This window comes from Actinia tenebrosa, unplaced genomic scaffold (assembly GCF_029948245.1).
Source record: "Actinia tenebrosa isolate PJP-AT-01 unplaced genomic scaffold, QUT_ActTen_1.0 PGA_scaffold4__44_contigs__length_22323623, whole genome shotgun sequence".
Taxonomy (NCBI): domain Eukaryota; kingdom Metazoa; phylum Cnidaria; class Anthozoa; order Actiniaria; family Actiniidae; genus Actinia; species Actinia tenebrosa.
This window is the reverse complement of record NW_028292581.1, coordinates 22,212,719-22,229,048: the sequence shown is the minus strand read 5'-3', so window position 1 is coordinate 22,229,048 and position 16,330 is coordinate 22,212,719. Positions and strand designations below refer to the sequence as shown.

The following is a 16,330-nucleotide window of genomic DNA, read 5'->3' as shown; positions in this document are numbered from 1 at the left end:
ATCCATCCACCCATCGTCTCCATCACCAGCACGACCATCATCCATCCTTCATCACCATCATCATCACCATCATCATCATCAATCATCATCAACCTCCATCATCATCACCACCACCACCATCATCATCACCATCATCATCACGTATCATCATCATCATCATCACGACCATCATCCATCCATCATCGCCATCATCATCATCATTATGTATCATCGTCATCATCATCACCATCATCACCATATATATTTTCTATTTTTAGCTGGTAAAGCAGGTTCCATGTCGTAGTAAATTCAAAGCGAGTGACGTATGTTCTGGACCAGCAACCATCACACTACAGGTACGTATTGGCGACTGAAAGCCGAACACATTACGAGACAAAAAAGTACCCATTTTCTTCTAAATGTATGGCGATTTTTACATATTTCCCCATTTTCGATACTTTTAACCTTTCAAACCTATACTTAAAGTGCTACTACGACGAAAATCGCTCAAACTTGGATTCAGCTGAAACTTCCTAAAAATACTCTTTAAAGGTCCAATAATCACCGTATGAAGTGTTTTCTCGATATTCAGTACGAAAGTATGATATTTTTACGATTATTTTTTGGGGTCTGTGACGTCATACACTCAACATCAAACATTGCTACATATATTTCTTTGTATATAAATCCTTAATTTATTTTATTCCTATGAAGCCCAAAGGGTGGCTAATGTGCTTATTTCACATTACTTGTGACTATAATTTATATTTTGGGGTGTTTGGGTATTTCTTTCTCCCTTTACTACTGATATTTTGATCATAAACTACAAAGAAATGTATGGACCGATGTTCGATGTTGAGTGTATGACGTCACAGACTCCAAAAAATAATCGTAAAAATATCATACTTTCGTCCTGAATATCGAGAAAACACTTCATACAGTAATTATTGGACCTTTAAAGAGTGTTCTTAGGAAGTTTCAGCTGAATCCAAGTTTGAGCGATTTTCGTCGTAGTAGCACTTTAATGCAATTGAATACTTCCCTGTATGACATGTATTTTCGATAAGTAACGATCTCCTAATGGTTAGGTATTTCAAGTAACGATCCCCTAACGGTTAGGTATTTCATGTAACGATCTCCTAATGGTTAGGTATTTCAAGTAACGATCTCCTAATGGTTAGGTATTTCAAGTATCGATCTCCTAATGGTTAGGTATTTCAAGTATCGATCTCCTAATGGTTAGGTATTTCAAGTGTCGATCTCCTAATGGTTAGGTATTTCAAGTATCGATCTCCTAATGGTTAGGTATTTCAAGTATCGATGTCCTAAGGGTTAGGTATTTCAAGTATCGATCTCCTAATGGTTAGGTATTTCAAGTAACGATCTCCTAACGGTTAGGTATTTCACGTAACGATCTCCTAACGGTTAGGTATTTCACGTAACGATCTCCTAATGGTTAGGTATTTCAAGTAACGATCTCCTAATGGTTAGGTATTTCAAGTATCGATCTCCTAATGGTTAGGTATTTCAAGTATCGATCTCCTAATGGTTAGGTATTTCAAGTATCGATCTCCTAACCTTTAGGTATTTCAAGTATCGATCTCCTAACCTTTAGGTATTTCAAGTATCGATCTCCTAATGGTTAGGTATTTCAAGTATCGATCTCCTAATGGTTAGGTATTTCAAGTATCGATCTCCTAATGGTTAGGTATTTCAAGTATCGATCTCCTAACCGTTAGGTATTTCAAGTATCAATCTCCTAATGGTTAGGTATTTCAAGTATCGATCTCCTAAGGGTTAGGTATTTCAAGTAACAGTCTCCTAATGGTTAGGTATTTGAAGTATCGATCTCCTAATGGTTAGGTATTTCACGTAACGATGTCCTAATGGTTAGGTATTTCAAGTATCGATCTCCTAACCGTTAGGTATTTCAAGTATCGATCTCCTAACGGTTAGGTATTTCAAGTATCGATCTCCTAATGGTTAGGTATTTCAAGTATCGATCTCCTAATGGTTAGGTATTTCAAGTATCGATCTCCTAACCGTTAGGTATTTCAAGTATCGATCTCCTAATGGTTAGGTATTTCAAGTATCGATGTCCTAATGGTTAGGTATTTCAAGTATCGATCTCCTAACCGTTAGGTATTTCAAGTATCGATCTCCTAACGGTTAGGTATTTCAAGTATCGATCTCCTAATGGTTAGGTATTTCAAGTATCGATCTCCTAACGGTTAGGTATTTCAAGTAACGATCTCCTAATGGTTAGGTATTTGAAGTATCGATCTCCTAATGGTTAGGTATTTCAAGTATCGATCTCCTAATGGTTAGGTATTTCAAGTATCGATCTCCTAACCGTTAGGTATTTCAAGTATCGATCTCCTAACGGTTAGGTATTTCAAGTATCGATGTCCTAATGGTTAGGTATTTCAAGTATCGATCTCCTAAGGGTTAGGTATTTCATGTAACGATCTCCTATCGGTTAGGTATTTCATGTAACGATCTCCTAACGGTTAGGTATTTCAAGTATCGATCTCCTAATGGTTAGGTATTTCTAGTATCGATCTCCTAATGGTTAGGTATTTCAAGTATCGATCTCCTAATGGTTAGGCATTTCAAGTATCGATCTCCTAATGGTTAGGTATTTCAAGTAACGATCCCCTAACGGTTAGGCATTTCAAGTAACGATCTCCTAATGGTTAGATATTTCAAGTAACGATTCCCTAACGGTTAGGTATTTCAAGTAACGATCTCCTAACGGTTAGGTATTTCACGTAACGATCTCCTAACGGTTAGGTATTTCATGTAACGATCTCCTAACGGTTAGGTATTTCACGTAACGATCTCCTAAGGGTTAGGTATTTCACGTAACGATCTCCTAAGGGTTAGGTATTTCAAGTAACGATCTCCTAACGGTTAGGTATTTCATGTAACGATCTCCTAACGGTTAGGTATTTCATGTAACGATCTCCTAACGGTTAGGTATTTCATGTAACGATCTCCTAACGGTTAGGTATTTCACGTAACGATCTCCTAACGGTTAGGTATTTCAAGTAACGATCTCCTAATGGTTAGGTATTTCAAGTAACGATCACCTAACGGTTAGGTATTTCAAGTATCGATCTCCTAACGGTTAGGTATTTCAAGTATCGATCTCCTAATGGTTAGGTATTTCAAGTATCGATCTCCTAACGGTTAGGTATTTCAAGTAACGATCTCCTAATGGTTAGTATTTCACGTAACGATCTCCTAACGGTTAGGTATTTGAAGTAACGATCTCCTAATGGTTAGGTATTTCAAGTATCGATCTCCTAACGGTTAGGTATTTCAAGTATCGATCTCCTAATGGTTAGGTATTTCAAGTATCGATCTCCTAATGGTTAGGTATTTCAAGTATCGATCTCCTAATGGTTAGGTATTTCAAGTATCGATCTCCTAATGGTTAGGTATTTCAAGTATCGATCTCCTAATGGTTAGGTATTTCAAGTATCGATGTCCTAATGGTTAGGTATTTCAAGTAACGATCTCCTAACGGTTAGGTATTTCATGTAACGATCTCCTAACGGTTAGGTATTTTACGTAACGATCTCCTAATGGTTAGGTATTTCAAGTAACGATCTCCTAATGGTTAGGTATTTCAAGTATCGATCTCCTAATGGTTAGGTATTTCAAGTATCGATCTCCTAATGGTTAGGTATTTCAAGTATCGATCTCCTAACCTTTAGGTATTTCAAGTATCGATCTCCTAACCTTTAGGTATTTCAAGTATCGATCTCCTAATGGTTAGGTATTTCAAGTATCGATCTCCTAATGGTTAGGTATTTCAAGTATCGATCTCCTAATGGTTAGGTATTTCAAGTATCGATCTCCTAACCTTTAGGTATTTCAAGTATCGATCTCCTAACCTTTAGGTATTTCAAGTATCGATCTCCTAATGGTTAGGTATTTCAAGTATCGATCTCCTAATGGTTAGGTATTTCAAGTATCGATCTCCTAACCTTTAGGTATTTCAAGTATCGATCTCCTAATGGTTAGGTATTTCAAGTATCGATCTCCTAATGGTTAGGTATTTCAAGTATCAATCTCCTAACGGTTAGGTATTTCAAGTATCGATCTCCTAATGGTTAGGTATTTCAAGTATCGATCTCCTAACGGTTAGGTATTTCAAGTATCGATCTCCTAACCGTTAGGTATTTCAAGTATCGATCTCCTAACCGTTAGGTATTTCAAGTATCGATCTCCTAATGGTTAGGTATTTCAAGTATCGATCTCCTAATGGTTAGGTATTTTAAGTATCGATCTCCTAACCGTTAGGTATTTCAAGTATCAATCTCCTAATGGTTAGGTATTTCAAGTATCGATCTCCTAACGGTTAGGTATTTCAAGTAACGGTCTCCTAATGGTTAGGTATTTGAAGTATCGATCTCCTAATGGTTAGGTATTTCACGTAACGAAGTCCTAATGGTTAGGTATTTCAAGTATCGATCTCCTAACCGTAAGGTATTTCAAGTATCGATCTCCTAACGGTTAGGTATTTCAAGTATCGATCTCCTAATGGTTAGGTATTTCAAGTATCGATCTCCTAATGGTTAGGTATTTCAAGTATCGATCTCCTAACCGTTAGGTATTTCAAGTATCGATCTCCTAATGGTTAGGTATTTCAAGTATCCATCTCCTAATGGTTAGGTATTTCAAGTATCGATCTCCTAACCGTTAGGTATTTCAAGTATCGATCTCCTAATGGTTAGTATTTCACGTAACGATCTCCTAACGGTTAGGTATTTGAAGTAACGATCTCCTAATGGTTAGGTATTTCAAGTATCGATCTCCTAACGGTTAGGTATTTCAAGTATCGATCTCCTAATGGTTATGTATTTCAAGTATCGATCTCCTAATGGTTAGGTATTTCAAGTATCGATCTCCTAATGGTTAGGTATTTCAAGTATCGATCTCCTAATGGTTAGGTATTTCAAGTATCGATCTCGTAATGGTTAGGTATTTCAAGTATCGATCTCCTAATGGTTAGGTATTTCAAGTAACGATCTCCTAACGGTTAGGTATTTCATGTAACGATCTCCTAACGGTTAGGTATTTTACGTAACGATCTCCTAATGGTTAGGTATTTCAAGTAACGATCTCCTAATGGTTAGGTATTTCAAGTATCGATCTCCTAATGGTTAGGTATTTCAAGTATCGATCTCCTAATGGTTAGGTATTTCAAGTATCGATCTCCTAACCTTTAGGTATTTCAAGTATCGATCTCCTAACCTTTAGGTATTTCAAGTATCGATCTCCTAATGGTTAGGTATTTCAAGTATCGATCTCCTAATGGTTAGGTATTTCAAGTATCGATCTCCTAACGGTTAGGTATTTCATGTAACGATCTCCTAATGGTTAGGTATTTCAAGTATCGATCTCCTAATGGTTAGGTATTTCAAGTATCGATCTCCTAACGGTTAGGTATTTCAAGTATCGATCTCCTAATGGTTAGGTATTTCAAGTATCGATCTCCTAATGGTTAGGTATTTCAAGTATCGATCTCCTAACGGTTAGGTATTTCAAGTATCGATCTCCTAATGGTTAGGTATTTCAAGTATCGATCTCCTAATGGTTAGGTATTTTAAGTATCGATCTCCTAACCGTTAGGTATTTCAAGTATCAATCTCCTAATGGTTAGGTATTTCAAGTATCGATCTCCTAACGGTTAGGTATTTCAAGTAACAGTCTCCTAATGGTTAGGTATTTGAAGTATCGATCTCCTAATGGTTAGGTATTTCACGTAACGATGTCCTAATGGTTAGGTATTTCAAGTATCGATCTCCTAACCGTAAGGTATTTCAAGTATCGATCTCCTAACGGTTAGGTATTTCAAGTATCGATCTCCTAATGGTTAGGTATTTCAAGTATCGATCTCCTAATGGTTAGGTATTTCAAGTATCGATCTCCTAATCGTTAGGTATTTCAAGTATCGATCTCCTAATGGTTAGGTATTTCAAGTATCCATCTCCTAATGGTTAGGTATTTCAAGTATCGATCTCCTAACCGTTAGGTATTTCAAGTATCGATCTCCTAACGGTTAGGTATTTCAAGTATCGATGTCCTAATGGTTAGGTATTTCAAGGATCGATGTCCTAAGGGTTAGGTATTTCATGTAACGATCTCCTATCGGTTAGGTATTTCATGTAACGATCTCCTAACGGTTAGGTATTTCAAGTATCGATCTCCTAACGGTTAGGTATTTCAAGTATCGATCTCCTAATGGTTAGGTATTTCAAGTAACGATCTCCTAATGGTTAGGTATTTCAAGTAACGATCTCCTAATGGTTAGGTATTTCAAGTAACGATCCCCTAACGGTTAGGCATTTCAAGTAACGATCTCCTAATGGTTAGGTATTTCAAGTAACGATTCCCTAACGGTTAGGTATTTCAAGTAACGATCTCCTAACGGATAGGTATTTCATGTAACGATCTCCTAACGGTTAGGTATTTCATGTAACGATCTCCTAACGGTTAGGTATTTCAAGTAACGATCTCCTAACGGTTAGGTATTTCACGTAACGATCTCCTAACGGTTAGGTATTTCAAGTAACGATCTCCTAACGGTTAGGTATTTCATGTAACGATCTCCTAACGGTTAGGTATTTTATGTAACGATCTCCTAATTGTTAGGTATTTCATGTAACGATCTCCTAACGGTTAGGTATTTCAAGTAACGATCTCCTAACGGTTAGGTATTTCAAGTAACGATCTCCTAACGGTTAGATATTTCAAGTAACGATCACCTAACGGTTAGGTATTTGAAGTATCGATCTCCTAACGGTTAGGTATTTCAAGTATCGATCTCCTAATGGTTAGGTATTTCAAGTATCGATCTCCTAACGGTTAGGTATTTCAAGTAACGATCTCCTAATGGTTAGTATTTCACGTAACGATCTCCTAACGGTTAGGTATTTGAAGTAACGATCTCCTAATGGTTAGGTATTTCAAGTATCGATCTCCTAATGGTTAGGTATTTCAAGTATCGATCTCCTAATGGTTAGGTATTTCAAGTATCGATCTCCTAAGGGTTAGGTATTTCAAGTATCGATCTCCTAATGGTTAGGTATTTCAAGTATCGATCTCCTAATGGTTAGGTATTTCAAGTATCGATCTCCTAATGGTTAGGTATTTCAAGTATCGATCTCCTAACCGTTAGGTATTTCAAGTATCGATCTCCTAATGGTTAGGTATTTCAAGTATCGATCTCCTAATGGTTAGGTATTTCAAGTATCGATCTCCTAATGGTTAGGTATTTCAAGTATCGATCTCCTAACCGTTAGGTATTTCAAGTATCAATCTCCTAATGGTTAGGTATTTCAAGTATCGATCTCCTAACGGTTAGGTATTTCAAGTAACTATCTCCTAATGGTTAGGTATTTGAAGTATCGATCTCCTAATGGTTAGGTATTTCACGTAACGATGTCCTAATGGTTAGGTATTTAAAGTATCGATCTCCTAACCGTTAGGTATTTCAAGTATCGATCTCGTAATGGTTAGGTATTTCAAGTATCGATCTCCTAATGGTTAGGTATTTCAAGTATCGATCTCCTAACCGTTAGGTATTTCAAGTATCGATCTCCTAACGGTTAGGTATTTCAAGTATCGATGTCCTAATGGTTAGGTGTTTCAAGAATCGATCTCCTAAGGGTTAGGTATTTCATGTAGCGATCTCCTATCGGTTAGGTATTTCATGTAACGATCTCCTAACGGTTAGGTATTTCAAGTATCGATCTCCTAATGGTTAGGTATTTCAAGGATCGATCTCCTATCGGTTAGGTATTTCAAGTAACGATCTCCTAATGGTTAGGCATTTCAAGTAACGATCTCCTAATGGTTAGGTATTTCAAGTAACGATCCCCTAACGGTTAGGCATTTCAAGTAACGATCTCCTAATGGTTAGGTATTTCAAGTAACGATCCCCTAACGGTTAGGTATTTCAAGTAACGATCTCCTAACGGTTAGGTATTTCATGTAACGATCTCCTAACGGTTAGGTATTTCATGTAACGATCTCCTAACGGTTAGGTATTTCAAGTAACGATCTCCTAACGGTTAGGTATTTCAAGTAACGATCTCCTAAGGGTTAGGTATTTCAAGTAACGATCTCCTAAGGGTTAGGTATTTGATGTAACGATCTCCTATCGGTTAGGTATTTCATGTAACGATCTCCTAACGGTTAGGTATTTCAAGTATCGATCTCCTAACGGTTAGGTATTTCAAGGATCGATCTCCTAATGGTTAGGTATTTCAAGTAACGATCTCCTAATGGTTAGGCATTTCAAGTAACGATCTCCTAATGGTTAGGTATTTCAAGTAACGATCTCCTAACGGTTAGGTATTTCAAGTAACGATCTCCTAATGGTTAGGTATTTCAAGTAACGATCTCCTAACGGTTAGGTATTTCAAGTAACGATCTCCTAACGGTTAGGTATTTCATGTAACGATCTCCTAACGGTTAGGTATTTCACGTAACGATCTCCTAACGGTTAGGTATTTCAAGTAACGATCTCCTAAGGGTTAGGTATTTCATGTAACGATCTCCTATCGGTTAGGTATTTCATGTAACGATCTCCTAACGGTTAGGTATTTCAAGTATCGATCTCCTAATGGTTAGGTATTTCAAGGATCGATCTCCTAATGGTTAGGTATTTCAAGTAACGATCTCCTAATGGTTAGGCATTTCAAGTAACGATCTCCTAATGGTTAGGTATTTCAAGTAACGATCCCCTAACGGTTAGGCATTTCAAGTAACGATCTCCTAATGGTTAGGTATTTCAAGTAACGATCACCTAACGGTTAGGTATTTCAAGTAACGATCTCCTAACGGTTAGGTATTTCATGTAACGATCTCCTAACGGTTAGGTATTTCATGTAACGATCTCCTAACGGTTAGGTATTTCACGTAACGATCTCCTAACGGTTAGGTATTTCACGTAACGATCTCCTAACGGTTAGGTATTTCAAGTAACGATCTCCTAACGGTTAGGTATTTCATGTAACGATCTCCTAACGGTTAGGTATTTCATGTAACGATCTCCTAACGGTTAGGTATTTCATGTAACGATCTCCTAACGGTTAGGTATTTCACGTAACGATCTCCTAACGGTTAGGTATTTGAAGTAACGATCACCTAACGGTTAGGTATTTCAAGTATCGATCTCCTAACGGTTAGGTATTTCAAGTATCGATCTCCTAATGGTTAGGTATTTCAAGTATCGATCTCCTAACGGTTAGGTATTTCAAGTAACGATCTCCTAATGGTTAGTATTTCACGTAACGATCTCCTAACGGTTAGGTATTTGAAGTAACGATCTCCTAATGGTTAGGTATTTCAAGTATCGATCTCCTAACGGTTAGGTATTTCAAGTATCGATCTCCTAATGGTTAGGTATTTCAAGTATCGATCTCCTAATGGTTAGGTATTTCAAGTATCGATCTCCTAATGGTTAGGTATTTCAAGTATCGATCTCCTAATGGTTAGGTATTTCAAGTATCGATCTCCTAATGGTTAGGTATTTCAAGTATCGATCTCCTAACCGTTAGGTATTTCAAGTATCGATCTCCTAATGGTTAGGTATTTCAAGTATCGATCTCCTAATGGTTAGGTATTTCAAGTATCGATCTCCTAATGGTTAGGTATTTGAAGTATCGATCTCCTAACCGTTAGGTATTTCAAGTATCAATCTCCTAATGGTTAGGTATTTCAAGTATCGATCTCCTAATGGTTAGGTATTTCAAGTAACAGTCTCCTAATGTTTAGGTATTTGAAGTATCGATCTCCTAACCGTTAGGTATTTCACGTAACGATGTCCTAATGGTTAGGTATTTAAAGTATCGATCTCCTAACCGTTAGGTATTTCAAGTATCGATCTCCTAACGGTTAGGTATTTCAAGTATCGATCTCCTAATGGTTAGGTATTTCAAGTATCGATCTCCTAATGGTTAGGTATTTCAAGTATCGATCTCCTAACCGTTAGGTATTTCAAGTATCGATCTCCTAATGGTTAGGTATTTCAAGTATCGATCTCCTAATGGTTAGGTATTTTAAGTATCGATCTCCTAACCGTTAGGTATTTCAAGTATCGATCTCCTAACGGTTAGGTATTTCAAGTATCGATCTCCTAATGGTTAGGTATTTCAAGTATCGATCTCCTAACGGTTAGGTATTTCAAGTAACAGTCTCCTAATGGTTAGGTATTTGAAGTATCGATCTCCTAATGGTTAGGTATTTCAAGTATCGATCTCCTAATGGTTAGGTATTTCAAGTATCGATCTCCTAACCGTTAGGTATTTGAAGTATCGATCTCCTAATGGTTAGGTATTTCAAGTATCGATCTCCTAATGGTTAGGTATTTTAAGTATCGATCTCCTAACCGTTAGGTATTTCAAGTATCGATCTCCTAACGGTTAGGTATTTCAAGTATCGATCTCCTAATGGTTAGGTATTTCAAGTATCGATATCCTAACGGTTAGGTATTTCAAGTAACAGTCTCCTAATGGTTAGGTATTTGAAGTATCGATCTCCTAACGGTTAGGTATTTCAAGTATCGATCTCCTAATGGTTAGGTATTTCAAGTATCGATCTCCTAACGGTTAGGTATTTCAAGTATCGATCTCCTAACGGTTAGGTATTTCAAGTATCGATGTCCTAATGGTTAGGTATTTCAAGGATCGATCTCCTAAGGGTTAGGTATTTCATGTAACGATCTCCTAACGGTTAGGTATTTCATGTAACGATCTCCTAACGGTTAGGTATTTCAAGTATCGATCTCCTAATAGTTAGGTATTTCAAGGATCGATCTCCTAATGGTTAGGTATTTCAAGTAGCGATCTCCTAATGGTTAGGTATTTCAAGTAACGATCCCCTAACGGTTAGGTATTTCAAGTAACGATCTCCTAATGGTTAGGTATTTCATGTAACGATCTCCTAATGGTTAGGTATTTCAAGTATCGATCTCCTAACGGTTAGGTATTTGAAGTAACGATCTCCTAACCGTTAGGTATTTCATGTAACGATCTCCTAACGGTTAGGTATTTTTAAAATTCATATTTTTGATTCCAAATAGCTAGTACTGTTTGCTATTATCATTTCCACAGAGAGCCCAATTTAGATTAAAATGAATGGTGAAAATAAAATCGGAAAAATTAAATAATTAATTATTTTTTAAATTCGAGATCAAGATAATGTTCTCTTAAAGGCGAAAGAGCAAATAAAATCAATGAAAAATGCAATAGAACATTTTTTTTGCGCGCGTTTTTGTTTTCCTATATAATTTCCCTATGGTATCTGATGTTGATCTTATGTATATATACTCTGACAGAGTGCCCTGCCCCGCACCTGTCTTTTTTAGATTCACTTTTATTTGCTATTTATTTGCATTGTTGTACATTTTCCGACAGCGATACGAATATTGCAAGAGTTCAAAGGACTTGATACGACAACTGCCCGACTTTATTTCCTTTTGGCTCAAGTTAAGAAACGATAATGAAGTAGTCTTACATTTTCCGACAGTGATACGAGTTTTGCATGAGTCCAAACGACTTGATACGAAAACTGTCCGATTTTCTTTTCTTTTAGTTCATGTCAAGATTCGACCATCATGTTGTTGACAACAGAATCCATGAAAACCGAGAAGAATACGACAAGACGGTCAAGAATTTTCTCCAGGCTTTTCCAATGGATGTTTGCTCTGCTTCTGGTTACGTTGAACGAATTATCGCGTAAGTGGACAAAAAATAGTTGGTCTTCCTGTGGTGACCGAAAACCGAAAATAACACAGGAAGCCCATGATTATAATTTATTCTCTCACAAGGTTTTGCTAAAAAGATAAACATTGTATCTTCCAGATGCTTGGTTAAAAAGGCACAGGTAACCCAAGAGCGAAGAATCAAAGGTAATTCCAACTGAAGTTATGTGACATATACTCATTGCCCCTTCCTTCCGGGGTTAGTATTGTTACGTTTAAGTCTACCAGGATCTTGCTTTAAGAAAAAAAAAATTCTTGTTTTTCTGTAGAATTATTGACTGACATTGATATACTATTATGTTCTACCATGTTGGTCACCCTGTGTTATTACTCGGGCTTCTTACAAGTTTTTCTTGTGATTTTCATAGAATTGTTGACTGACATTGATATACTAATATGTTCTACTATGTTGGTCACCCTGTGTTATTACTCGGGCTTCTTACAAGTTTTCCTTGTGATTTTCATAGAATTGCTGACTGACATCGATATACTAATATGTTCTACTATGTTGGTCACCCTGTGTTATTACTCGGGCTTCTTACAAGTTTTCCTTGTGATTTTCATAGAATTATTGACTGATATTGATATACTAATATGTTCTACCATGTCGGTCTCCCTGTGTTATTACTCGGGCTTCTTACAAGTTTTCCTTGTGATTTTCATAGAATTGTTGACAGATATCGGTACTAGTCTGTTCTACCAGATGGCTGGTGCCATGAACGAGACTTGCATCAGGTTCCAACCAACCATTCAGTTCTTCTCCTCTTGCGTCGAGATCCTAGGAAAGGTACGTGACGTAACAGTGACGTATTCGTGACGTAAGTGTGTCTGTAAAGAACGTATGACGTATTTGTGAAGTATCTTTATATTTATCCCTGGCAATCCTTAGAGTGCTTTTTGTGGGGAACCCAGACAATATACATAACATTTGGTCTTGAATAGACTATGCTTGAAGTAAATATCAAGGCAAACCAAACACCGTGTAAAAACGTTTTGCCTGTGTACTTTTGTCTGTCTGTCTGTCTGTGTTGTCTGTGTTGTCTGTCTGTCTTTCTGTCTTTCTGTCTTTCTGTCTTGTCTGTCTTGTCTGTCTGTCTTGTCTGTCTGTCTGTCTTGTCTGTCTGTCTGTTTGTCTTGTCTGTCTGTTTGTCTTGTCTGTCTGTCTTGTCTGTCTTGTCTGATTGTCTGTTTGTCTTGTCTTGTCTGTCTGTCTGTCTTGTCTGTCTATCTGTCTATCTGTCTGTCTTGTCTGTCTGTCTGTCTTGTCTGTCTGTCTGTCTTGTCTGTCTATCTGTCTTGTCTGTCTGTCTGTCTTGTCTGTCTCATCTGTCTGTCTTGTCTGTCTGTCTGTCTTGTCTGTCTGTCTGTCTTGTCTGTCTGTCTTGTCTGTCTGTCTTGTCTGTCTGTCTTGTCTGTCTCGTCTGTCTGTCTGTCTTGTCTGTCTGTCTTGTCTTTCTCGTCTGTCTGTCTGTCTGTCTTGTCTGTCTCGTCTGTCTGTCTGTCTGTCTTGTCTGTCTGTCTTGTCTGTCTGTCTGTCTCGTCTGTCTGTCACAGTATTCTTTTTTATTCACCCATACACTTTGCTTCTGTTTTCTTGTTCTGCTTCTTTAGTCTGTGTTTTTACTTGTTCTTACCATAATCATTTTGTTATTATATTTTACAACATTTCCTATTGGTCAGAATTATTAACGTTACAGGTACTTTAACTAACAAAGGACTCTATTGGTCATTTCAATACTGTAAACAGATACACTTTTATTCTTAAAAAGTAATTCATATATAATGTTGCCTTCGTAAGAAATTTCTGAATACGTGAAAAAAATGTAAGCTCTCCAAAAAAAATCGAAAAATGTTTTGATGAAGAAGGAAAATAATATGAAATACTTACTTGCAGGTAAGGTAGCAGGTAGTAGAGCAGGTACTGAGTTGCATGCCAAGACAAACTCCTTAACCTATATTAGGACAGTAGAAAAACGCTTCGCTGATATACACCTAATTGCAAAACTTTTTTTTCTTAAATTTTTATCTAGCAATCTTTTCACATTTAGGTGTAAATTATGATTAGGGATAATCCCATACATTACGTTTTCCCATTTCAAACTCCATTGATATAAAATTCTTTGTTTGAGTGTCAACAATCGCTTAAAAGAGAAAATGCTCAAGGGAATGACACATGGTCTGAAATGGGAAAACATTGCACCATAGCTGAAAAGCATTTCTAGTTAAAAAAGAAATAATACTCAAGGGAATGACACATGGTCTGAAATGGGAAAACATTGCACCATAGCTGAAAAGCATTTCTAGTTAAGAAAGAAATAATACCCTAGGGAATGAAACATGGTCTGAAATGGGAAAACATTGCACCATAGCTGAAAAGCATTTCTAGTTAAAAAAGAAATAATACTCAAGGGAATGACACATGGTCTGAAATGGGAAAACATTGCACCATAGCTGAAAAGCATTCCTAGTAAAGAAAGAAATAATACTCAAGGGAATAACACATGTGGCCCAGAGCGTGCTATATTCAATAGTAAAGTATATATAACGATGACAATATTAAAACGTTTTCTTTAACCTACAGGAATTTATCCTGAACAACGCCAGTCAGACAGAGCAGCTTCTCGCAGCCATTCTTGAACACACGTCCATCACCATGTTACTCGTACCGTACTTCTGTCCTATCGATAACCCAGAGAAATTTACCACCATGTATCATGACGTCATGCAGATTACTGACAGGGACTTGGCCTTTTCCTTGCTGACCAAGGTGAGGTTTCTTGTGTTACGTGTCACGTCATCTGTGACAGCGTTGCGTGACATTTGTTTAAACATTAGTACCCAGGATATCCCTTATATTAGTAAAGGACCTGACCTTTGTTTGCTCACCAAGGTAAGGATTGTTGCGTTACATGTCACATTAGCGGATGACAGCTTTACGTGACGGTATCAAGCAACCCCCAATCGGCAAGTAAAAATACCTGTAGAGTAAATCGTGATTGCGTGACTATTTGCGTGACTGTAATGCAAGAATTTTATTTGTCTTTAGTTTGATTTGGAAAAGTGGCTTTCTTCACCAAACAGCTCGTTCATGGAACGTTCACGTCTGACCTCTGCGGTATTTACAGCCCTTAAATCACTGGGATTAGAACCAGACCCCCAAGTTAAAGCAATAAGCGAGGTAAGTCCTTTCAACCAATAGGAAACTGTTATTTAGATAACGTTATTTTCACGTGACGCACATTTTTAATAGACCGTTAGCAACAGGTTTACTGCTAACCGCTAGCGATCATGCCCAGAAATACGCCCGCAAACACGGAGAAACACTCAGCACTGAAATTCAATATGGCGGCTCTTCCAGCAACAACTTCGTTATGACGTCTTGCTAAATGTCGAAAGTTTGAAGCAAAACGCCTGACGTCGAACTGCAGTTTGAGGCTTGCGGTACCTAGCAAGAACGTCTTGCTAAAGGTCTCTAATATTTCTGTAATCCCTTGTAGGTCTATCTCCGACATATGTCGTTAGTTCTGATGTATAATTTCCCCGAACAATACAGTGGCACACTACAAAACCTGTGTGAAGGTATGATTTTCATATTATGTTGGACCTGATCTAGTTGATGGGCTTCCTGTGTGAAGTTATGACTCCCATAATATGTTGGACCTGATCTAGTTGATGGGTTTCCTGTGTGAAGGTATGACTCCCATAATATGTTTGACCTGATCTAGTTGATGGGTTTCCTGTGTGAAGGTATGACTCCCATAATATGTTTGACCTGATCTAGTTGATGGGCTTCCTGTGTGAAGTTATGACTCCCATAATATGTTGGACCTGATCTAGTTGATGGGTTTCCTGTGTGAAGGTATGACTCCCATAATATGTTTGACCTGATCTAGTTGATGGGTTTCCTGTGTGAAAAATATTTTGTGGTCTTGTGCCGAGGGTTGCTCAATACATTTGTGACATTTCCATCTTACATTTTTGGGAAGAGTAAACCCTGAGGATTCCTCCTCCCACCCACCCCCACCCCCACCCTCCCCCCTGAAAATAACGTCCTTTCAGTTAAACCAATCAGAGAACACTTCCTTTATAGGTTCCAGCAGTCGCAGTCTATCACTTGATGTCTGGGAAAGATTCCTGTTTTGTATTGGATGCGTTCCTGTCCAAGATGGTGGTCAGCCTTCACAATCACCCGCGCATGCGCCAGTATTGGCAGATGAACAGGTAAATAGGATTACTGCGCATGTCAGGAACATGACAAACAAAAATAGCAACTTAGTTAACTAAACTCTTGGGTGAAAGTCGTCACCTCATATATCGAACGCGCCGTGTGGCGAACTCGTGGGATAACATTCAAATTTGTGTTTATGAAACAATATTGCAAACTGATAGGATTTATTTTTATGGTAATAGTAATCTGAATATTTTTAAAAAAAAAGGAAAATTCAATTTTAAGAAAAAACGCTATAATTCAAGTTAAAATCGTCTGAATAATCAGAAAATTCGAATAATTCAGGTTAAAAATCAAATAATCAGAAGAAAAAGAATAACCCAGAATAGTTTCGAGCTTTT

At 37.5% G+C, this 16,330-nt stretch overlaps 1 protein-coding gene and 1 long non-coding RNA gene across 4 annotated transcripts in view; one reads left to right on the top strand and one right to left on the bottom strand.

The window, feature by feature from the left end:
- Positions 1-16,330, top strand: part of LOC116298455 (ectopic P granules protein 5 homolog) — a 58,956-nt gene that overhangs the window by 32,880 nt on the left and 9,746 nt on the right. For all 3 annotated transcript variants that reach the window (XM_089037247.1, XM_089037248.1, XM_089037246.1), the window contains exons 33-40: positions 258-335; positions 11,593-11,735; positions 11,862-11,908; positions 12,427-12,548; positions 14,343-14,528; positions 14,808-14,939; positions 15,259-15,340; positions 15,852-15,982. In XM_089037247.1, the coding sequence (XP_088893373.1) occupies positions 258-335; positions 11,593-11,735; positions 11,862-11,908; positions 12,427-12,548; positions 14,343-14,528; positions 14,808-14,939; positions 15,259-15,340; positions 15,852-15,982 (921 nt within the window). The remainder of the gene's footprint in view (positions 1-257; positions 336-11,592; positions 11,736-11,861; positions 11,909-12,426; positions 12,549-14,342; positions 14,529-14,807; positions 14,940-15,258; positions 15,341-15,851; positions 15,983-16,330) is intronic.
- LOC148907488 (uncharacterized) lies at positions 11,445-14,450 on the bottom strand. The gene is made up of 3 exons (XR_016121196.1): positions 14,341-14,450; positions 13,650-13,713; positions 11,445-12,589 (listed from the first exon to the last, which is right to left on the bottom strand). It is a non-coding gene; the product is annotated as an uncharacterized LOC148907488 (long non-coding RNA).